At 38.7% G+C, this 24,491-nt stretch overlaps 2 protein-coding genes across 2 annotated transcripts; one reads left to right on the top strand and one right to left on the bottom strand.

Annotated features, from left to right (window-relative positions):
* The first annotated feature begins 595 nt into the window (after window positions 1-595).
* LOC119779158 (rho-related GTP-binding protein RhoB-like) lies at window positions 596-3,888 on the top strand. Its single transcript, XM_038278710.1, has one exon. It carries the CDS (start codon window positions 765-767, stop codon window positions 1,386-1,388), a length of 624 nt encoding a protein of 207 aa, XP_038134638.1. The 5' UTR covers window positions 596-764; the 3' UTR covers window positions 1,389-3,888.
* A 4,953-nt stretch (window positions 3,889-8,841) lies between these two features.
* Window positions 8,842-23,715, bottom strand: LOC119779155 (apolipoprotein B-100-like). Its single transcript, XM_038278702.1, has 26 exons — window positions 23,570-23,715; window positions 23,266-23,307; window positions 22,292-22,404; window positions 22,055-22,200; window positions 21,764-21,911; window positions 21,247-21,399; window positions 21,001-21,125; window positions 20,774-20,859; window positions 20,248-20,698; window positions 20,045-20,159; window positions 19,815-19,961; window positions 19,512-19,723; window positions 19,209-19,428; window positions 18,943-19,116; window positions 18,658-18,855; window positions 18,403-18,570; window positions 17,769-17,974; window positions 17,458-17,628; window positions 17,238-17,368; window positions 16,948-17,149; window positions 16,686-16,858; window positions 16,426-16,601; window positions 16,225-16,340; window positions 15,131-15,504; window positions 10,326-15,025; window positions 8,842-10,218 (listed from the first exon to the last, which is right to left on the bottom strand). Exons 1-26 carry the CDS (start codon window positions 23,622-23,624, stop codon window positions 9,100-9,102), a joined length of 9,921 nt encoding a protein of 3,306 aa, XP_038134630.1. The 5' UTR covers window positions 23,625-23,715; the 3' UTR covers window positions 8,842-9,099.
* Between the last annotated feature and the right edge of the window lie 776 nt (window positions 23,716-24,491).

Genomic DNA, 24,491 nt, shown 5'->3' on the forward strand with positions numbered 1-24,491 from the left:
TATATATATATATATATATATATATATATATATATATATATATATATATATATATATATATATATATATATATATATATATATATATTTACTTATTTATTTTTTATTTTTTTATCTTGCTTGGTGCACCCATAAAAAAAATAATAAAAAAAACACTGGCCCCACACCGGGGTCCCTGGTAAATCTGGTCTAGAACCGCCACTGTTATGTACTAAATTGTTATAGTTGGCCCTTTAAAGAAATGTATTATGGATAGTTATAATGTGAAATACAAACTTTAAAAAAGATTTATTTGGGCCTATGGCATTGAGGGAAGAAAACATTGAGTTTTTGAAGTGATGCAAAATTGTAGCTGTGTATTAAACACAACTTAAGTGGGAAGATCCCAAAGCTTCTCATGATAATGTATACAGAAGAAAGATTTTAATGATTACTATAACATAACTTAGCTAAAAGAGAATTTAATGCAATATATAGTTCGGTCACATGGTTGGGACATATGATGGCCTCTGGCCCTCCCCTCCTCAGTAGAAACCAATGATATCCAGTCACCCAACCCTCTACAAACTATGATCTCACTCCCTCATTTCCGATTGGATTGTTATATTTAGGAAACCAGCCCAGCTTTATAAACTGAAGGCCTAGGATTTTCCCAAACATTGTAGAGTTTGGAGAGAAAACCACCCGGCAGAAAAAGCCTGATCGGTCTCCTGACAGTTTCTAATCAGGACCGAAGCGAGAAAGGAGCCCAGATCTGTGTTTTGTATGCCACGATTAAAGAAAGCCAAAGAAGAGACCCAGATGGCTGTCCTACGGAAGAAGCTGGTGGTAGTCGGGGACGGCGCCTGCGGGAAAACTTGTCTACTGATAGTTTTCAGCAAAGACGAGTTCCCTGAAGTCTACGTCCCCACAGTGTTTGAGACCTACGTGGCCGACATAGAAGTAGACAACCAGCAAGTGCAGCTGGCGCTGTGGGACACAGCTGGACAGGAGGACTATGACCGACTGCGCCCTCTCTCCTACCCGGACACTGATGTCATCCTCATCTGCTTCTCCGTGGACAGCCCGGACTCTCTAGAGAACATATCCGAAAAGTGGGTCCCCGAGGTCAGGCACTTTTGTCCGAACGTGCCGATCATCTTGGTTGCCAATAAGAAAGATCTGCGCAACGACGAGAACACCAAGAACGAGCTGTCTCGGATGAAGCTAGAGCCGGTGAAGGCGGAGGAAGGCCGGGCTATGGCCGCGCGCATCGGCGCATACGACTACTTGGAGTGCTCCGCCAGAACCAAAGAAGGCATCTGGGAGGTCTTCGAAACGGCGACACGGGCAACCCTCCAGAAACGCTCCACCACGGGGGATATTTTCAAATGCTGTGTGATGCTGTGATTGAACTGTGGGTTTCAGGGCCTTAGAAGATACAAGACGGTTCCTGCGTGGGGTCTGTGTTTGGACATGTTGAAGCAAAACCAGTGGCCACCTCTTTGTTCGGACACTTGCATGTGGGTGTGCGTAAAGTACCGGTTAAAGCTTCTCCTCTTGATCACATGATGCCCATTGCCTGAAAAACAAAGGATAAACAATGTTAGAAATTGCTCCATTTTATTTGGAGAAATGTCTCCTCCAGTCATTTGAATGAGGCCTTACTTGAGGCATGCTTTTAAACTGACAATTTTTTTTGTGCATCAAAGTATTTTTTTAAAAGGTAGCTTTTTAACTAAACTTTTACACTTTGTAAAAAGAACCAAAGCTGAAAATGTTGCACTCTAATTTAAGTCTAAATTGTGTTCAACCACAAACCTGTCCCAAGATTGTAATATTGTAAATCATCTTGATCATACATTAAGCATTCTTATGATGTTATGTTTAGTGTTTTTAATTTAACTATAATTTTGTTTGAGGTAACAGGTATATATTATAATTTGAACACTACCTTTGTTTTGGTTGAAAACTGGTGGTTTTCTTATTGGGTGGTTGCCCAGGGTGGCAGTAGAAAGTGGGGATACACAAGCAAATTATTATTATTTTTTTCTTCATCTTTGGTTGATTGCGTGTAGGTTGCTTAGGTAGACTTTAACGAGATTTGTGAAGGATTGCACTGCATCTTATCTGCTCCAAGAGTTAGACAATTTCCTGCATTTTGAAGTGACCAAGGAGTCAACCTTTACACGTCCCCCTAGTTTTATAATTATTTCTTATGATGTTCAGTATTAAGGGAAATACTATTTTATTATTATTTCATTATGGATGGTCATATTGACCAGTTTTTGTTTGGCGTGGTTATGTTGAAATTCTCACAGTGGGAACACCGATTAAACAAACATGTTTACACACAATCAAATGGTTTTCCTTTTAAATTTAAATTTGCTCAAATAGATTTTTTTTTCCTGGCACTATAAAGCCAGAGGAAGCCCAACTTACTTTGGCACTTTTTCTGAAATCCTATTAAAGAGTTCAGATGACATGAATGGTATAAAAAAAAAAAAACAACTTTGTTTTTTGTTTTCCCATAACTTTTTAATATGTTGATTTTTAGGATTGCTTTGTATGCAACAGTGTTACCTCACAACTTAATAAAAAATCTTTTTGAGCATATGTAGTAAAAGGAGCCAGCATGTTCAAACCTTACAGGTCATCCTGCCCCTCCATTGATTTGGCTATTTCGTCCCTTTCTACTTCCGTTTGGTACTTGTCTAATGAAACCAATGCTTATTACTATATTACTCTTTGCTGTCAAGCACTCTTTTCTTTTATTGAACAAAATTTTCTTAAATGTACATCATTTTATAATGAAATATTTTTGAAGGACTTCATATCCCCCATATTTCCACCTATTGCTCTTTGACTTTCCAGTTCCACTTACCTGAAATATGACAGATTCTGACAGATCAAAATACCACAGAGTGACATTTTTAGAGTAAAGCTACTTGAATTTCAAATAACTACATTTCATTATGGTTAACTATAATGGACTGTTAAAAAAATAATAGAGCTTGACAATATGTTGAATTCAATTGGAAACATAAAACACTAAAATCTCTAAGATGCTGTATTTGGAAGATGGTAGTTAAGACAGTTTCAAGCATTTACTATGTTTGCTAAAGATAAGAATAGCTCATTGTTGGCTCTTATGCTCACAACTCTTGGTACCTTGGATACTGAATGTTAGGAAACTGGATCTGATGCGGGGAGGGGCAAGAAAGAAGAAGAAACGGAAGGTTTCCTAATATAGTGAATTGCAAATTTAAATAGTTTACATCATAAAAAGTACTACAGATCCCCCAGGGAGGTTTGAGTTGCCTCAGTGTTTTAGTGCAACATATTACAGCAAACAGCTCTAAGCTGTTCCTGGAAAAAAAGAAAAAGGGCCAAAATCACCAGCACCCACCCATTTTGCAGTTTTTTAAAGCGCTAATCATATTGTCATGTTTACAGTAAAATCTTCCGAGTTTTAGTCATATTGACTAGTTGGTGTATATATTATTCTGTAACCTTACGTCACAAACAAAATAATTAAAAGCAGTATTTTGTATTAAAACAAACTTTACACATTAGGAGTTCGTGTTTTTCCTAGACAGGTAAGTATAACATTAATTATAAAACCATTCTGTACACAGTTTTCAAGTTAAATGTGAATTAATGAACCCGCTGTAACATGTAAACTCCATCAGCAAATTTTTGTCACTAAATATTTTTTCGTTTCGACCAAGAATGTACTTTTGAATTTACTTGATGAAAAACAATTGGGATATAACTTAATGTATTTAAGTGAGCCTTTACAGATTGTGCAACAAGCAAAGTTCATCTGTTGCTTCATGTATTGTGTAACTGTCCCCTTGTATGGTTTTGGGAGTGCTTGTACAAATAAAAGCAATGCATACATTACTGACACTGTTGCTGCCCTGTTGAGTCAGGAATTTTCTGTTCATGTTTTCATTTAGGAGGGAGGAGTTTGTGAAAGACATCTTTTTTTTTGTTGCTAAGAAATAATCAACATACTCTGGGGCGTAAAACAGTGAAGGTTTTACGAAACTACCCTGAGTTCCAAGGGTGTAAAAGTCACATTCCCTGCTTTCTTCAGTTGCTGGGCTTTCTGCTGACCTACACAACAGGACTGCTTTGTGCTGGACTGATTAATTTTCCCAAACTGGCCCCCCTCCCTCTGATTTACAGCAATGTTTCATAGTGTCTTTATCTCCTTTGTTTGTGCCCAAAAGTGAAGTAGAACAAAGATGAATGTGCTAGATTGTTTATTTTCATGTTTTTTAGTATTAGATACAGGAAGAATGAAAAACTCAATAAAATGCTAAACATATACAATTCACTTTCTAATTAGTTTGATTTCTTTGTAAAATGTCCCTCACAACCAGATGAACACTCCTTTTATTATTTCTATCAAAACATATAAATACATTTGTGACATATTTATCCTTTCTGATATATTCTAACTATTTCTGGTTAAGGATAGTTGCTTATTTAAACATTGCAAATCTCACGTAGGAAAATGAAGAACACTTTCAACTTTGTCAGCAAAATTATTTTTATATTTATTGGCTATACACCCTACATAATTTACATAACAAGCAGATATGACTGAGAGTTAAACTATTATATTTTTATATTTCTTATCCCATTACAATCCATGTTAAATGTATTTTGGAGGAATTTAGCTTTTATAAAGTAGTAGAAATGATTATTCTTGTATTTAACTTTTCTTTATTGTTCCTAGCAGCCTTAGAAACGACACAGTGTAATTTTTCCTCTCTCTTTCATAGGATAAAGTATGAATGTCACTACTGCTATTTTAGACTTGACTAAATTTAGACCTGAGCACAGGGGGGAGTAAAGGACAAATGTCTGTAGTGGAACACAGAGTTTGTTCATGATATTTAATAAAACACTTGAATTTTTGTTTAGTTTTATCTAACCAACAAAATGGAACTTTACAACAAATCTCCATACTAGTTTAAAACCTTTTTGTTTTATTTAGACACATTACAACCACAAACTTAAATGTGATTTCAATAGGCTGTTATACCATCAGCCAACAAAGAGCACCACACGTTTGGGAAGTGGAAGGAAAATGACATATGGCTTTCTGAACCTACACAGTTCATGGCAATGACAGCTGCAAGGGCTGTGTGTTTTTCATCATTAGACTAAAGGTTATGCCCACTGTTTTTTTTTGTTTTTATAAATTCAGATTATTATTATTATTTTTTTTAAACCTTTCTAATTTTGGGGATTTTTCAATTTTGTAACACTTGTGTAGGCTTTGATATGAACCTTTTTCATTGTAGCTCTGGCTGTATGCTTTGGGTCAAATATCCTGCTGGAAGTTCAATTTTTTGACTTTTTCAGCCTCCAACATTGTTGTTTTTACTGGAATGACCCTTTTTTCAGCTCCACCCATCTTGTCATCAACTCTGACTATTAGATGATATGTTCAGGGTGATGTGTAATGGTTATTTTAAGCTAAATGTGTTTTGATATGTTTTGACTGCAAGACTCATATTTGTCCGGTCATCAGATTCTCCCACCTAAGCTCTGGATCTCCAAAGCTTCTCCAGCCAGCATTCTGATGAAATTAAAAAGAGAGATCAATTTCTCCTATCTTATCTTCACTTCATTGGCTTTCTGTGAAATCCAAATAGAATTAAAAAACCACCTTCTCACATATAAAGCACTAAATAACCAAGCTTTGTTTTGTATCAGGGGTCTGATTCTTCCTTATGTTCCTAAGCGAGCACTCCACTCTCATTCTGCAGGTAAATTAGTGGTTCCTAGAATTTCTAAAAGTAGAATAGGAGGCAGATCTTTTTGTTATTAGGCTCCTCTCCTGTGGAACCAGCTACCAGTTTTAGTCCATTAGACAGACACTCTTGTCTACTTTTAAGAGTAGGCTTACAACCTTCTTTTTAGATAAAGCTTATAGTTAAAAAAAGAGAGTGATGTTTGCTTAGTAACTGGGTGAGTAGAGAGGTAGGTGGAGGAAGAACGTACACAGCCTGATCCAGTGTGGGAGAATTTCAGTCCGAGCACGTTTCTCCTTGGCCCTACTGTGAATGTACCTTTCTTATACCTGTTCCAAAATTGTGAAGTTATCCTGAGCCATTTTGAAAATGTAAATCCCTTTATTGTCCCACAATGGGGAAATTCGTTTTCTGCATTTTGACCCATCCCATTGGGGAGCAATGGGCTGCCATTGGGAGGCGCCCGGGGAGCAGTGTTGGGTTAAGGGTTTTGCTTAGGAACCCAGAGTGGAGGCTGTGGGGAACTGGGTACTTGCAAAACTCATAGCACAAGCGCGCTGCTCTAACCTACTAAGCCAACACTCCCTTCTATATTTTTGCTGCTATATGTTTAGGCTGCTGGATCACATAAGGAACACTTTTCCTTATTCTGCTTCATTCTATATCTATTCTCCTAGTCTGCAGTATTTGTTCCACTTACAACTTTTTGTTCTTTCTGCTTATTCCTGCCATAGTAGCTTCATCTGGTCTGTTCCTTTTTAGCTGTGCTGCTGCCATGAACTATTGTGTTTATGGATATTTAAGCTTGGTCGGTTCTCATTGTAGTCCTGTTTCTTTTGATGTAACCAACTGTATGTATTTTCTTTCATCCTCTGACAAGAGAAATGGCTCAGAGCTCATCTGCCTGGCTGTGTGTTTCCTGGACCAGCCCGCCTGTGGAGCTGGTTAACAGTTACCTTATCTTTGCTTTTCTCTATGTCTGCTTCTGTCTTCTTGAACCCCAGTCGGCCTCGGCAGATGGTCACTTACACTGAGCCTGATTCTGCTGGAAGGTTTCTTCTTGTTAAAAGGGAGTTTTCCTTCTCCACTATCGGATCATGCATACTTGGTGTGAGGGATTGCTGAAGAGTCAACGACAAAAGGCAGTGAAAATCATTGCTGCAAGCTCATTTAAGAAGGAGCATGTGTTGCAAGTCAATGACTGGATGCAATCGACTGGTTTTCTTAACCAATCTGACTATTGTGAAGTCTGTAATGTACATTGATATGACATGTGTTGTGTATTTGAGCCATATAAATAAAATTAACTAAATTGAACTGGTTGGAACTAGTGTTGTCTTCTTCAACAATGACAAAATTATTTTGTTGGCGCTCCTTTTTTTTAATGACAAGATAAACATAGATCTTCGATTACAAATACATGCTGAATAATAGGTGTAAGTTTTCGTCAATGAGACGAGACTAAATAAAAACGTAAGCGGGTCGTTGGTCAGACGTTTAAAGCTTGGCATACACTGCAAATTTTTTTCAATCATTGCACGCAGCTACAGCTCACACTGTACGATGAAACCACGTGTTGCCTTGGCAATTTGTGCAACTTTGTGTGCTGAAAGCCCAAAAAAGAAAAGGAGACAACATATTTGGACAAAGACATGGCTGAGCAAATGTGGTAACTATGGTCTGTTAATTTTACAGAAAGAACTTTCACATGATAGTCCCTTGTTTCCCTCTGTACACTACACAATGTAAGACCAGGCTGATAGTTGGACCGATCAAATTATTCTCGCATGACTGGAAAGTCGACCCGAAAAGAGCAAAAAATCGCACAGTGTATGCCCAGCTTAAAATGCATCATTGTGCTGTAATCTGTTAGACAAGCTAAGCAGTATCAGCCGTGCAGCATCGTCTTGTTTGGTCACACCGCCCATTTGGTGTGCAGCGGCACACATTTTGCATGAACACAGATGGTGGCAGCAGCGGAAGGGGGGCAATAAGCCCGAATTGTTTGGTACTGCGCACCCAACACTGACAAACTCTGTTCTTCCAGCTATGCTTATGCAGAAATGTGCTATACTATATGGGGCTGTTCATCCTCTGCCAATCTTGAAAAATCCCTTTCTCTAACTATCAAGATTTTATTTTTTCCAGCTCACAAGGTGTTATACTAAACAATCTTTAATTTTGAGCAAAAGGAATCCCTAAATTATATCCAAAGAAAATATTTCATTGCGTACTATTTATTTTTGAAAAAACAGCCAGGTGAAAAAGTACATAGATCTTTGAATATTTCTCTCTCATTGTTGTTGTTTTTTATTTATTCAAATATGATGTAAATGTTTCCTTGTATTGTCATCAAACCATTTTCTATATTTCCTAGAAATATTTCAACCTTTTAGTTCACATATTCATTCAATTTAGGACTGGATTGCCATGGTATTACAAGGTTCTCTCTGTATTTTTTTATTTTATTTTTTTATCAAAACCCTTTGAATAAATCTACTTTGACCCCTGAGCAGCAGTAACCAAGGGGTAAATTCCCCGAAATAAAGCCTAAATGTTTTTCTTCTTTAATTTTTTGGAGTAATGAAGATTTTATTGATCTGTGTGCAATGCATCATTCATTCACATATTAACCAATGATGTGTTGAACTAGATCTACTATTTTCACAGCTTTTGTTAGACACTTTTGTATAAAATAGGGCATTAATTCATAAAAAAAAGTTCATTTGAATTCCATAAATCAAAGTTTTCTGCCCAAACGCTACGATGAGCTGCAGGCCAGCATTCTGTACCCAGCAGTTGTAGTATCTAGGTAAAGCTGTCAATTTGGTAAAGAAACTGGTTGTTATCCGAAATTGTAAAGGGTACCTTTTTTCACAACATAAAACTGAGTAAAACTAGACTAAAACCAGTATGGCAACAAAGCCAATAACTAAGGGCAAATAGAAATATTGTTTAATAGTTAGATTAAATCATACTACCGTACTTGTCTTAAGGTCTATACCTAACTGGAAATGACTTGGAGATATGTAAATTAACTAAAACTGAAACATTATTGTTCCCTGTGGTGTCGAAAAGGCTCAGAGATATATGCAGTACAAACAGTTTATTGATGACCACTTAGGTTTAAATAGGACAAGAAACAAAGGAGAATCAGAACAACTGTGGGTCTACAATGAAAAAACAAAATTATGTGGAAAAAAACAGCACAAAGTTAAGCATTGTGAGAACAGAAATCCATATGAAGAGTTTAGTTTGCTTCTGACAATAAATTATTGTGTTGCTTGCTTATGGCAGAAAGGTAGCTAATTCAAATACTTATCTATCAGTTTGGCTCTCTTGGTGAGTTAGTTGAATCTAGCAACAAATGGTAAAGGAATGTCAACCTCTACCTGTCTATCACTTACTTTCACGTATGGTTCAATATTCTTGCTTTTTTCTTTCAGGTTCCTAATTACACTGTTGTGTAAAGTGTTGATACGTTTCACAAATGAGTCAATCCAGGACTGAATGTCTTCTCTAAGCTGTTCAGTTGAGATGTCAGCCACAATGCTGTGGATTTTATCAATCACAGATTTGAGATATTCTTTAATGATTATGTACACTTCATCAACCTGCTTGGCAACAGTGGCCAGGAAACGGGATTTCATGGCATTATGGTACGCATCCACCACAGCATTGGAGATGTTCTCAACATTCTGGGTTTTTAGAGTTTGGATAAACCGTTCACTTTGTTCAACAATAAATTGGAGGAATTCTGAAAATTTGTCAATGATATCCTCCACTTTGATTTCTCCTAGTTTCCTCAGGTTAACAATCAGCTGCTCTTGAATTCTACCCAAAGCCAGCAGTAGGTCATCTGAGAGCTCTTTCCCTGTGATGATGTGGTTAGATCCAGGGATGGTAAATTCTATGGCTTGGACATGATCAAAAACTGAGGAAAAGCTGGTGGCAATGTACTGAGGAAGCTTTTCAATCGCCTCCTCAGAAACATCAGCAACAAAAGTGTTGAATTTCTGGTAGATCTCAAGTCCAGAGAGCCTTTGTTCATAGCCAGGAATCTGGAACTTGGTCTGCCTCAAAAATTTAATCACAGCATCAAGAATAAGCTCAACCTTCCTCTGGGACTGTTTCAGAATCTTAATGATCTTATCTGTGGTAGCTGTCATAAAATCAGAAGAGCTAACTGCTGCTAGGTTTTCCACAGCCTTCTTGAACATTACTTTACCCTGCTTTCTGAACCTTTCAAATGAGCCCTTGAAACTCCTAACATGTCTGCTGATCTTGTTGTACACCTTGACGGCAGTATCAGAAACCATTTCTATGGCACCGGGAACCTGTTTCTTCAGTCCCAGCATCATCTCATATGGCATCTCCATATTCCAGGTCGTCTGAAGGCTCAGCCTCTCAGAGTTCACGACTGACATCTTGAGACCCAGGATGTTGATGTCTGTTGATGGTTCAGTCTTTTGAGGAGACAAAAGTGAATAAAGAAAAATTAGAAATTAGAAAATAAAAAGTAAACACACATCTTAGATTAAAAGAACAAGCAGATGGATTTGTATTCTCTTACCGGGTAGCGACCATAGAGTCGAGCTTTAACTTGTGCAGGCCGCTTGGTCTGCAGCTGTACACCAAGATGGCCTGCAGAGGGCGTGGACATGGAGACAACAAGACCATCTACTGGATTTCCTTTAATGTCCTGGTTGATTTCCATAGTGAGTGAAGGCAAAAGGACCTTAATTGAGTTGCTCACATCGGTATCTATATTTTCATAACTCAAGGTGATGGTGCTCTCATGATTTCCTTCAAGCATTACATGTTTTACAGAAAGGAGGGAGGCCATTTGAAATTCACCCACTGTGTTAACATTGGTGTTACCCTCAATTTTCCCCGTCAGCATTTCACACCCAGAGGTTGACGAGGCATCAAATCTGACCTTCAGGCCATCCTGGTTGAGGATACTGGCATCAGTTTTAAGTGTGATCATTGCTGTTTCCATGGAGAACTTATAAGTCAGGTCACCCATCAATGGGATCTTAATGCTCTGAACCTTAGGTATGGTGATTTTTGGAACAGTCAGTTTGCTGAGTGCAGATGGGATGTGCAGTGAGGGCATTGTGACTAGTGTGACATCAGGTAAGGGGATTGTGAAGGAGGACATCTCAACATTCATTACTGGAACTTTGTAGGAAGGTACTACAATGGTTTTAGGCAACTCAATGCTGTATTTTTCATACTCTGACATTGCTTTGTTGTAAGATGAAGCAAGAATGGTCGCAGCTTTATCCTTGCTAATGAGCATTTTCTTGTGTAGTGCCCTCATGTTTGTATTAATGGCACGACTGAGTGGATCCAGATTAATGTCAATTGTGATCATGTCAGGGTTCTTAATATAAGTCAATTTGGAGTTGATGTCCAGAGTCTGCTGAGTTGTCGTTAGGATGTTGCTCAGGCCAGTGTTTTCCCACAGAGAAAAGCCCTCCACTCGTTGTGTCTTCATGCCAAAGTATGGTAGAGTTATCTCAGGAATTGAGATTGGTTCCTTCAACACATCCAGATCTGCTTCGGCATTGATTTGTGATTGGATGTTAATCTCATTTTCTCCATTCTCCAGGGCAAACAGATGGGAGTATTTGTACTGATTGAACCGTCCCAGACTTACCCAGCGTGCTTGGTGCATTTCTGAGTTCAGAGTAAAAACAATGTCATTCTGGAGGTCAAATTTTCCAGACAGCTTGAATGGAAGAACAACCTTGCCCTTTCCTTTGTTCTTACTATCAAATGTAAGCTCTGTTGCTGAGACCAATGTTAGGAGAGAGCTTGAAAGTGTTCCCTCAATGTTCCCGACCAGTTCTGCATCATGAGATGCTGAGAGATAAATTCTCATGTCTTCAGCCTTGGCCTGAAGCTTTAGCTCTGCCACACTGCCCTTCATGAAAGGTGTATCAGTCTCAAACTTGGCATCAATCAGGACATGACGGAAAATATTAATTTCCGCAACAAAACTTTCCTTAGCCTTTAAAAGGTAGCTGCTTGTGTCACCAGTGAAGGTCACTTTGATGTTCTGGAGATCCATTTCTAGGTTGAGGTCACTCTTGTGGGTTGCTTCATCTGAGAAATCCCAAATACTGTATTTTTCATTGGCCACATTATTAATAGTGAGCTTGATGCTGGCATCTTCAATCCCAAATATAGTCTTCTGATCAATCATCATTTCACTCTGGATGTTTAGGGGTGGGAACTTGAGGTCGTGTTTGTAGGCAGTTTCCATTTTGGCAGAGACTCCATTTTCCAGAGCAAAGAATGCATTGTTGACAAGCTCTGCATCATAGAGCTCATATGTTGCTTTTGCAATGGTTTCAGCAGAGGCTTGAGTTGATAGGCCATACAGATCCATCATTCCCTTGTGTTCAAGTGTGAAGGAAGACTGTTTGACATTGATGGATTCAGACATGGTCAGACGGCTCATTTTGGGGGCAGCAAAATGTGCAGAGGCATCCACAGTAAAGTCAAGCACATTAAGAGTAGAATCGGCCCGTGAGTTCAGGCTTAATTTAAATTCAGGTCTGGCTGCTGTGGTTGTTGTGTTCTCCAGCTCAGCTGTGGTCATGAGGCTGTAATGAGGGGAGTTAACTTCAAACCCACCATAGAGTTTGCCAAAGCAAGGAATCTTGCTCATCTCTGCCACTTTGTCTTTCATTTCCCTAGCAAGTGCACCATAATCATATGACTTAATTTTCTGGATCTCTCTTGTGAAGAAAGCACTCATGTCATCAATAAGCTGTTTGAAGTCAATGGAGTAAAGCTCATTCAAAAGCTCCTTTGCTGGGACCATAGCTTTGTTAACAATAGGCTTGATGTCAATTGATCGGATAGCCTCAAATGTGTGTTGCAACTTTTCTCTGATCTGATACTGCCTCATAACTTTTACAACCTCATCCATGATGGTCCCAATTATTTTTTCAATCTCATAATTAGACAGAAACTCTTCTATTTTGTTATAAATTGCCTTGAACCTTGTTGGAATGTTATAATTCTTAATCTCAACCACAATAGTTTCCTTGATAGATGTCAAAAGATTAATGACTTTGTCAGAAGGGAACTGGGCAGTCAGTTTCATGATGAACTTCTCCACAGGTGCAATAAACCTTTTCAGGTCTTGGACAAAAAGAGCAATGTCAAAACTGTCAAGCGCTTCCCTTATTTCTTCAATTTTGGACTGAATCTTAGCACTTATTTCATACCTTGTGTTGATGTCTTTGAGCATCTCAGTGCTGAGACCTATCAGTTTAATCATTGTACTTTTCATGTTTTCAATGACTGTGGGAAGGTTCTCGATGAACGGGATCTGAATAAACTGGCTGTCACTGTTCTTGTCATACTTCACAAATCCAGAGATGGCATAGTCTTGTTTGGCTTCGCTGAGGAAGGGAGTTGAGACTTCTCCCTTCATCTCAACACCAATTCTGTCTGCATTGTTATAGGCACTCAGTTCTTGTTTAAAAGTGTGTTCGTTTACAGTGGATGTCATCTCCAGTGAGACCATTTGTTCTTCCAGGTTTAGCAAGCTGTTGAGCTTGTTGTTCATGTTGGTCTTCACAGTTGGTCGGTCTGTCATCTCATGGCTGCTTGAAGCTCTGTACTCAAATGATTGTGCAAACTCTGCTGGTTCTGCTTTTAGGAGGTATTTGCTGTAGAGTTCACCACTATGCTTTCCAAACAGATTTATCTCACCGTTTGAGTTGAAGATGGCATCAACGTCAAGCATGAGGGGAGCAGCGGTAGTTTTAACTGTACTGTCCACACGAAGAGATGGTGAGTTGAAGTTGGCCACATTGCTGAACTTAATAGCCAGACCATTAACTTCCATGTCAGTGGTATGTGTCATGTGCGATCCCAAGAGTTTTCCATTAGTATTGCACTTTGCAGACAAGACTAAGTCAACAAACTTGATTTCATAGATGTGTTTGAGCTCTTCCTCTGAGAAGCTTCCAGTCAGTGCCCCAGCCAGCTCTATGTCATAGGGTTCTGCTTTGAATTGGGCATTATTCTCAAAATGGACTGCCATGACTTTTAGTTCATTTTTCACCATAGCTGAGGCTGTAAAACGCTCCATGTTGACTGTGATATCGTGCATGTAGGAGTTTCTCTCATCAAGGAAGTTGTCAGTTTTGGTTTGAAGGGTAAACGATTTTAAAGTAAGAGACAGGGAATGTGTGTTTTCAGTCCTCATCTCCCTAAATGATCCCACCATGTTATTAGAGCAAACCAGCCCATTTTCATTCAGCCTGAGGTTCACTCTGTTCCGCCCACTGATGTCAAACAAGCTACCTTCATACATGCTGTTGAGATACACTTCTGTGCTGGAAACCTTCCCCTCAATGTTAAGCTCAGCCTTGTTTTCTTCAATGGCTCCCTTTGTCTTAAGAGACATGGTGGCACCAGAGGAACCAATTCCACCATGGAAAATGTTCTCAAATACGAATGGACTATGCTGGGCAGTTGTTGTGCAGCTAGTGGTCAAGCCATTTGTGCTCAGGGACAGGGTTGCTTTGTGAGAAGCAAGGCTAGAGAAGATCTTCATGGAGGCATCAGCATTGATTTCCAAACCAGATGGGTTCATTGTTCCAGTAAATAAGGAGTATACACGGTTTTGTGTGTCATCAGCTTGGTTCTCAATCCTGAGGGAAGCTTGTCCTTCATACATGGAAAACGCCAACTGGTTAAGAATCATCTTCTCAAAAGCCTTGGTAACAGAGTCAGACTGAATGGTGAGTTTGACATCCTTGTAGTTAAGATTGATTTTTGTGGTGTGCTTGACTGGGTCAGATTCTAAGCTGCTGGTTGATTGAAACAAAAGCTCATCATTCTCATAAAAGGCTTTTATCTTGTGGGATAGTTTCATCAGGTCAGATTTCACCATTAGGCTACTGTCCATTTTTGCTTCTTTCATGGCTGGCTTAACAGAGAAGGTGTAGAGATAAGTTGTTGTGGCAACCATAGGCCCAATGTTGATATTGCCATCTGTGTTAACGTCTCCAAAGAAAGCATCTGGCTCAAGAGTAAACTGGGTGGTAATGGTCATAGATGTGTCTAGACCCACTGGAGCAGCAGTAGCATAGATGTTATAACGACCTGTTGTCAGTACATTGTCTTTGACAGAAACGCTTTCCAGCACGCTGAAACCTGTGTTCATTAGCATATGCCTCAGGGATCCATCAACTGTGACTTCAATGGTTTCTTTGTCTGTGTCTGTGATTTTGGTGGCCCCTAAAAAGCAAGAATGACGAAAAAAATTTTTAGAAGTCAGCCTTTTTGCTGTTTCTGTAAAATCTCTTATACATATACTTTATTTAAGAAAAACATTTCACTTACCCTCAGTTGAGAAGGAAAGCAGTTTGATTGGACTTTCAGCCATGACACTAAACCTAGCCACGTATTCAGGAGACTCAGCGGTGTTATTGCCAGCTGTAATCAGTCCCTCCCAGTCATAATAGTTGCTGTTGACCTTGGCAGACGCTTCAAACAGTCCCATTAGAGGGAGAGAGATGTCTTGTTCAGTCGGGATTGTAAAACGTGGAATTTGGATGTCCTGTGAGGCAACCTCTAGTCCCAGCTGGGGAACAGAGATGTGTGGGACTGTGACAACAGGTGGAATCCTTAGTTCCTCAGATGATTTTCCACCAAGAGGCAGAGGGACGGTCATCATGAAATGGTTCTGGTTGAACTGGTATTTGAGTTTGCTTTCGCTGGCAAAACATAAAAAGAGGGACACATATTAAACTCCCAAGATACATGAGCTAGCTACTCGTATTTATTCAAGACAATGATTAGCAGATTTTTACCTTCTTTTTTTATTTCAGATCAAAATTTAAAATTGAAAAAATAACCCAGGTAAATGCAAAAGGGTATTTATAAAACTCCACATTGTACTTTTCTTTAAATTTCTTTAGATTGGATACAGAACCTATTTCATGTTGTCAAAAAGGGTTCTTTTTAAATGGCCTCTTTATTACAGCTCTGACATGTATCTGTTTTGAACTAAAGATATATGTGGTGTCGCAATTAATTCGTGAATTATGAAGTTTCACATTTTCATATTGATTTATGCTGATATATCCTTTAAATCAGGAATGTATAAATTAAGTCCTCTAGCAGCGGGTATCCTGCAACTTTTTGCTATCTCCCTGGCCCATTACCCCTCAATCAAATGGCTGAATTACCTCCTCAGTTGAAGTCAATGGCTTTGTCCTAATGTATGCCCTAAACCTTAAATCCCTGAATACCTATATAGAGCTGGGACAACATATTGGACTTTATAGTGAACTCAGAGGACTGGAGTCTAACTTCCCTGCTTTAAATAAATAAAATGATTGGGAAATTTGATCTTGTATTTGATCAGGTTATCTCTTTTGTGTACTTTTTTCATGGTACTGCAATTGTGAACATGTTCATATCAAGTTACTTACAAATTCAAAAATAAGACTTCAGGTATTGTTGGTAATTCAAGTTCTACAATGTTGTCCATCAGATTCTTCATATAAGGACAACCCTCAGAGATTTTGTCAATCCAGATGTTGCTGGCCTGAAAAAAAATACCAACATTTAGACTTAAGATAAAAGCTTGAAATTAAACAATTTGTTTTATGCTTGGATTTTATTCTGTTCACCTCAATTCCTTTGTTGACTATGTGACGGAGTTTCATGTCTGTCTTCACAACCTTCTTTTCCAGGAGGTCTTTGGAAAGCCTTGTGAGCCATGACTGGATGGCTTCAGCGTAGTGCACTGGGATCTTTGTATCAGCATTTACATTGGATGTTAAATAGGCCTCAGTTTCCTTCTCACCTGAGAAACAAAATGGTTTAGCATTCGAACTTGTTCTTATATTTTGAAATGACATTTCTCTGTACAAAACTGATGATTTTGTACCATATTTGAAGGTTACTGCCTGAACAGAGGAAATCTCTGGGAGCTTGACATCACTCTTGATCTGCAAGGTGAGCCCATCGGTCTTCATTACAGTAGCACCAAGGGTGGCATCAATCTTCATGGATGGCACCACGAGTTGAACCTGAAGCATCCCATTATTCATGGCTTGAAGTCTACAAAGAATAACAATGAAAATCAGGCAAAGTGTGCATGTCGAAGCAAACGATAATATTGAGAAGGATGTGGGGTTGTGTTTGCTCACTTGGCACGACCAGTCAGAGATAGCTGTGGCACATTCTTGTTAGACAGCTCGATGGTGAGGGATTTGCCCTTTGAACTGCTGTCTGTCATGCCAATCTTAATTCCAGTCTCAACATCGATGTCAGGTATCAGGATTTGCGTAGTGAAGATGTTCCTGTTCCGGTTGTATTTCATGATAGCTGTGGCCTCTTTGGGCTCAGCACCTAAAGTAAGAGAATAAAATATATTCTTTATATTAATTAATGTTAACTGGCAGAATCACATAAGAAGTACCCAACACAATACTCATACCGTCAGCTCTCAGGGTCATCTTCAAGGAATCCACCTTCTGGCGGCCATCCTTTCCTTCACTAAGAAGTTCATAGGCAATGCTAGCTGTGTACTCCGAGATCTCGTTAGTAGGTTTGATGTCAATGGCAAAACTAAAACAGAAACAATCATAAATGTATAGAACATACAGTGCTATATGAATGCAAACAATAAACTTGGAAATTTCCAAACTAGGTCTCACCTTGTCTCTCCATTCAGGGGGAAGTATGGAGCAGCATTCCTGTCCTGGGAATCAGCATGATGCATTTTGGTGCAGTAATTGATTCCAGAGAAGAGAGGGCTGCACTGTGATTCACCCTCACTGTGTGGGATTATTGTGGCTTGTTCAGCACCCATAATCACAACTTTGTTGCTGTAAAATAGGCAAAGAAACAGAAATGGTTTAATCCCCTGAAATGATGAGTCTGAATGTAGCCCTTTTGATGCATAACCCGCATTACGCTAACTTGTGTTGATTGATTTAACAAAATGTTGATCACTTTTATAACTCACCTGATTCTAAAGAGTTTTGTGGTGCCCTTTGGAGCTTGGATTGAGAGCTTGATCTCATTCTGCTCCATGGTGATCTTGGCATTGAGGGAACTCTCGTGGAACATGTTGGTGTGCATCTCAATAGCAGAGTCAACATATTCAGGGAAGTGGACTCCCATCTGGGTCAGGAACTCAACTCCAACAGAGGGACTGAAGACTAGCTCCTTCTGTTCATAGAAACAAGCCTAATTAAATTCTATAGCCTACGTAGGTTCTTAATCATAATTATAGTATGTTATGTGTATGTAGAGCTATTATACATCTTTGCCATGTTTCAAATGAAATGGTGTCATCTACAGCAGAAAATTCCTTTCTTACCATGTGCCAATTTTAGATGTTTTGACAAACCAGTGAGTTAAAGAAAAAGATTCTGGACACAATACAGTAGTTTTTTAAGAAACGGTCCTTTTTTATAAGATTTGAGTGTCTTTATAGATATTTCATGAATTAAAGTTCATAAATGAACTTCTTTTGCTATGGTTTAAGCAAACAGATACAAACTAAATGTAGAAAAGGGATGAAATGGCAGTGTGTGGGTACAAAATAACGAGCAGGCCAGTCCATTTCTGAGATCAAGGATTAACAAAAAACGTACCATGTTAGGGTTGAAGTGAAGGCCTCCTTTTGCACCAGGAGCAAATGTTCCTGATAGGGCAAATGTCATGGGCAAACCAGATCCCGTTGGCAAGATGAATTTGTTGTCCATGAAGATGTAGTGTGCAAACATCTCTGTGTCAAAGTTCGGGAATCTATTAAGGGGAAACTGAATTGGCAAAACAGTTTTAGTGCTCTTTGTCAGAAAAACACCTAAAGCTATTGTGGAAAATATTGTTTTTGTATAAAACAGTACCTTAGCATGGTGCATGAAAGCTCTTGCGTTAGTGACTGCATTTTCAACAATAAACTTCAAATCATTGCCCTTGATGTAACCAAGTTCAGCACCCATGATCTTTAAGTAGGCCATAGCCTCTGGGGACTCTTGACTCTGCAGATTGGTCAACAGCTTGTTGAAATTGCCAATTATTTCTCCCACAAGGTTTTCAGGTACCTTAGAGAACAAAATCAATACGGTCACATACATGCAACCCGCCAAAAAGGACAAAACAGTAAATACTTAATACAAGTGAGTACATACATTTTGCTTTCCTGCTGTCGAAATGACAAAATATTTATCTAAAAATGTTTTAACCTCCGGTGGCAGTTTGCCCCCAGCCCAGTACAGAGCCTTAGAAATGGTATCAGGGAAGAAACCGTTCTTTCCTAACAGAGCCTCGATGGTTGGCTCAAAGCCTTTTCCGTCCATACCAAGCTACAAAGAGAAGACATTTGATTTATACACCAGAGTGAATGGTTGTAGACTGTTTTTTAAAAATCCATCGCAGTTCACAAGACATCACATACCTCCCAAATATCCAAGTTGTAGCCAAAAGCTTTTAGAGTGGTTTCCAACAGGACTTCCCTTGGCAGCTGGTTGCTGGGATCAAAAATGACATTACCCTGAATACTAGCCTCCATGTTCTCATGTGCAATCCCAAGTTTGTAGTTGCGTGACTTTGTGGTGTAGTCGTTATGCGTGGAGATATCAGTGTCCATCAAAACGCGGCGTATTCTGTCACCAAGACTAAGGAAAAGTAAATATAGCATTTAACAAAGCATTTCATGTTACTTCTGTGAAATAAAGCTCAGGATAAAAAGAAAACTAACTTTTTTGCCTCTGTTTCATTTGAGCTAATAATGTTGTAGATGTGGGTGGACACAAAAGCTTTGATCTGCATGTTCTGCTCCTCATTTAGCAGCTTCTTCACCATGTCTATGTCACTGTCCTGGGGATCCCTCATGAGGATCAGGTAAGCAGCCAGACGTTTCTGCACTGCACCCTTGTGATACTGGCTGACCCTCTGGAGGTTGGAGCGGACCTGCACCAAACAAAAGCAAGTGGTTGATTTTCAAAGTAACCATATTTAATCTGTGGAAAAACAAGAAAATAATAATAAATCCTAATGTTACCTCATCGGTCAGAGACATGCGCCTGAAGGCCTGGATAGCTGCCTGTTGTACTGACAATGTGGTCGAGGGCTGTCTCATGCACTTCAGCAAGGTGTTCTTAATTTCAGGGTCAGCGGCCTCCATTACATCACCCATGTTACCAACAACCTTAATGGAATAGGAAACTTAAACATTAGTATCATTGGTAATATTTTTACTTTAAAGGTGTGTGCTCACAGTTGGCTGCCTACCCTTAGGGTCATGAATGTCAGCTCTTTTTCGCCTGCACAATCTGCACCCAGGAGGGATGACATGTACTCATAAACAGCAGTGATCTCTGGGGTGACTCCTTCAGATTTGTACAATCTACAGAAAAATAAGTGGTAAAAAATTAGCAACTAATTTACAGCAGGAATTGCAACTGTAATTACAATGTCCAAGCACTCCCACGTACCTCCTGGCTGCATTGCTCAGTGCATACATGATGGGTTTGCTCTGCTTGTACTTAGCCATTTCTAGCAAGTCTTGCACCATCAAGCGAGAAGGGTTTGACATCATTCCAAGGGCATAGACGAAAGCATCAACATCATATGAAGCATGGTCAAAGTTTCTGAGTATCTTCAGCATGCTGCTGGTGCATTCTGGAGTGCCACACTGAACTAGAGCTTGCCAGGTAAGATCTCTGGAGATGGACATCATCTCGTTCACATTTGAGGTAAGGATGTCACAGTTGAGGCTGCGCATCTCAGACACTAGCTTGCGGAAGAGGCCAGCACGCTCCTCACCCTCATTTGTCTTTGATAGAGTGTTAAGCTTCTGCATTGTGGCAATAACGGCATCCTTGGTTTGCAGTGGGGACTTGTCATCAACAACATCCATGGGCAGGGTCTTGAAAGTAGCCTCATCTGTGTAGATATATCACAGAATTGAGACTCTAACCCAATATATTAATGCTCCATAAATGTTCAAATTAAACTTACTGTGGTCAAAGATTCTGTCATTGATCTTGGAAGTTTCTCTCAGTGTCACAGTTTGGCTCACAACAGCAGAGATTCCATATTCTTTGCTTTTTATGTGGAATGGGAAATTTGAAGATGATTAAGTAATTTCATAAAATGCATAAATTTTTATGAAGAATCTTCTAAGGGATGTATATTCAAAGTTTTACTCTATCAAGGCAAAAATAGGATGACACATGGAAACCTACTTGTGGGAGAAGGGCAGGAAGATGTGCTTTTCTGTGCAGGAGCCACTGGTCATGTGCTTCTTCTGGTTGTCAAACTTGTAGTTACAGGTCTGAGAGCTGCTGATCAGTTTGGACAGAGGGTAGTTCTGATAGTAAAATACAACAAATAGATAAAAAAAAATACTTAGTTCCTTAGGCAACGGATTTAGTTGAGTTGAGGAGAGGGTAGCGTATTGATAGTGACTAGTAAGCTTCTCAAGTTCTCACCATGCCTGAGATGAGGGCCAGTGGGCTGGTATTCTGCCTGTGAGCAACAAACCCATCGCATTTGGACAGATCCCTACTGACGGTCACTTCGGTAGCAGTGTCCAATCCATGGTTGACGGTGAGCTCAGAGGAGCAGACTCCATGCACAGTGGGCTGAAACAAAGACACTCCTGGTGAGGACTAAAAATAAATTTTCCAGAGTTTGCTTTCCAAATGTCCCCTCTGTCCCTAAATCAGATAATCAATGAACCCGAACGATTAGGGAAGCAGGTGATGCCGAAAAGGCGATTACTTATCAAGGACTTTGACCTGTGTTTAGAGATAATCACTGTGAGAACACGATATTACGGGGCATGATTTATCACCTCTGGCTGGGGCATCTTATCAATTCATTGTGCAACTTGTTTGTCATTGCGTGACTCCACATCACAAGCTTCACCAAACTCCACTTGGCATAAATGAATTAGAGGTCATAAACAGAAATAATGAATAAGCAAAAAAGAAGAAGCCCAGTTACCATTTCTTTTGTCTCTTCTTCATTCATTTCAGGCACTAAGAGAGCAGACACGATTCCCCTCTTGATGTTGAGTATGTTGACCGGCTCATCATCTTCAGGGAACAGCTTGACATCAGCGTGTCCTTCCACCGCAACCTTCAAGGTGTTCCTGGACACAGGTAGAGGTTTTAACTCTCAACCTGGAATTTGGTTCATTATCTTTTTTTTTCTTTTTTATTATTTCTTGGTGATCGTGCCAGGTTGTTGAACCCAAGTACACAACCAAATGAATAAAGTCTTCACTGAACTTACTTGGCCATGGCAGCTTTGAAATCCTTGGCTCCAGCTGCAGGACGGTACAGTGGATTCCCCCCATCATCCACACTAAAAATCTCACTCAAAGAACAGTCTGTTGTTTTGAGGATGAATCGACACGTCTGAGGCACATCAATCTCAACCTGTGCAGCAAATTAAACATTTTGTCGTTACCCCTATTATTCAGTTAAAGTAATGAGTTTGCCAAGTTATAATTGTAGGTTTAAAACTTACAGTACAGGAGACTTTGGGTCCACTCTTCTCATTTGAGGCTCCGTTTACACTGTTAAAGGTCTCAGCTTCATAGTTGTACACAAACCGCCTAAAGTTCTTGTACCTTTTGGCCACTGAAAATAGTTTAAATGACTCAATTAGAATATTTTAAACATTTCATTCAGCCTGGAAACATTAGCAGTCACAATCATTTAGGAAGAAATTTGTTCTACCCTAACAGTTTAAGTAAACCGCTAAAGTTTAAGATTGGGCATAAAACAAACACTTTAAGTTTTGTAGAAAAAAAAAACATTAACAACAAATTCATCCAAATACATTAAATTAATATATTAATAAAAGATTATATAATGTCATAAAGAAAAGATTGCTGAATTTTAAGGCAATAGTTTTTTGCTAAAACAATATTATTGTATATTCTGTTATAAAATATTTATGACATTATATCACTGATACAGTTCTGTGCAAATAAAAAATATATATATAAAAAAACATTTTTAATAATTTTCCTTATTACTTAAAAGGGATTTTGAAGTAAAGTTTTCAAAAAAATCTTGTATTTATATTAAAATAAAAATATATATTATCACTACTTACAATTATAAATTATGGGAGAATGTTTCAGTTTTGTCTCTCAAATAGTTCCACATCTTAATACACAAGTACAATTGTTTCCAGAATTTTAACTCTCACTCTCTTCAGCATATCTTGTTACATTTTTAAGTAACTTATAGCAGTGTTTAAAAAAATTGGCACTGAATAATCTTTTTCATTTTACATCTATTTCCTCTACTCTCCTTTCTTGTTGAAAAGGCCAGCATGAGGCCTTAATTTTTAGCCTTCTACTATTCAAATTACAGCATAAAAAAATACCTTAGGATACTAAAGGTTTTCAAAGCTTCAACCCTTTTTGTTTCTTTGTTAAATGTGTTACATGACAAAATTAACAAAAGAGAAAAATGTAGAAGAAAACTTACAAAAGCAAACTGATTGTTCCTCCAAACCTCCTAAATCTTGCTCTGAAAAAGTAGACAAGGGTTTAACTTTGCAAATGTTAGGTCAACATGCTCACGCTCAACTGGTAAAACTTATTTACTTAAATATCCGTTTGGTAAAAAACTTGTTTTATTTAGTAAAGATTAGGCACCAAACACTGTGTCCATTTGACTTTTAAAAGCACAGCAATATAAAACACTATGTCAAATATTTTTAGACCTATTATTTTACTAATCAGGGATCAATGTAAATGTAATACTAGCAGCAGAAAAGAGGTGTACTTACGGGCTTGGGTATAGGTGCCCAGGAGCAGCAAAAGGCAGAGCTTGTTACCCCACATGATGGGTTCAGCTTCTGCAGGATACAGAGAGTCTCCCTCTTTCTCTGAAGACTAATTCTTGAGCTTTTGTTTTTGGGCTTTTATACTCCTCCAGTCTTACAGTATATGACCGCTTGGGACTGGAAGATATGCTGCCCTGGTTCCAAAGTCTGAGCCGTCCTTGTGGCAGGCCAAAGGTAAAACAGACTTGTCTGTCAGCATTGAGTGGGGGTGTTCAGTATTATTATGTGAAACCCCTCCCTTTTTTATGTTTGATTTTAGGGGTTGTTAATGGATAATTCAGGGCAAATAACATATTAGGAAATCATTCTCATTTCTCTACAAAATAATAAAAAAAGGACACAGAACTAAATGTAATCAGATCAGCTCCATATCATTGCTAATTTATTATCAATCTTTAACTTTTATTGCTTGTTTTGCTAAGAGCGCAGCACTCAAATAATGTATTAGAGATGTATTTTATAACTCAGTTTTTCATTTTAACATCCCAGAATTTTTAAGTAGAATTCAAATATACAGAACTGTATTACATAAATGATCTACAAAGTATTTTACCAGACCCTGAAAGTAACCCCACCTTATAGCTATTTCCTTAAGGTTTGTAGCTCAAATATCATGCAGTTCTATTAATTTGTGTTACAAAATACCAAAGACTGTGTTTTTACTGAAAGCATTGATAACCTTTGCCCTAGACCTGCCAAACAGACTGAAACACACTGATGCAAAATCGAAGCCGGAGCTGCTAGCTGTTGCTAGAGGATTACCTGCAATCATTATTAGAAGACATTTAGTGGGACCATTCGGACAGATTTTTACACAAGCGGTGAACGTGTAGTGGAACCAGTACAGAGATTTTAAGCTTTCCTC

The sequence above is a fragment of the Cyprinodon tularosa genome, unplaced genomic scaffold (genome assembly GCF_016077235.1).
Source record: "Cyprinodon tularosa strain WSP-4 unplaced genomic scaffold, ASM1607723v1 ctg143, whole genome shotgun sequence".
Classification (NCBI taxonomy): Eukaryota; Metazoa; Chordata; class Actinopteri; order Cyprinodontiformes; family Cyprinodontidae; genus Cyprinodon; species Cyprinodon tularosa.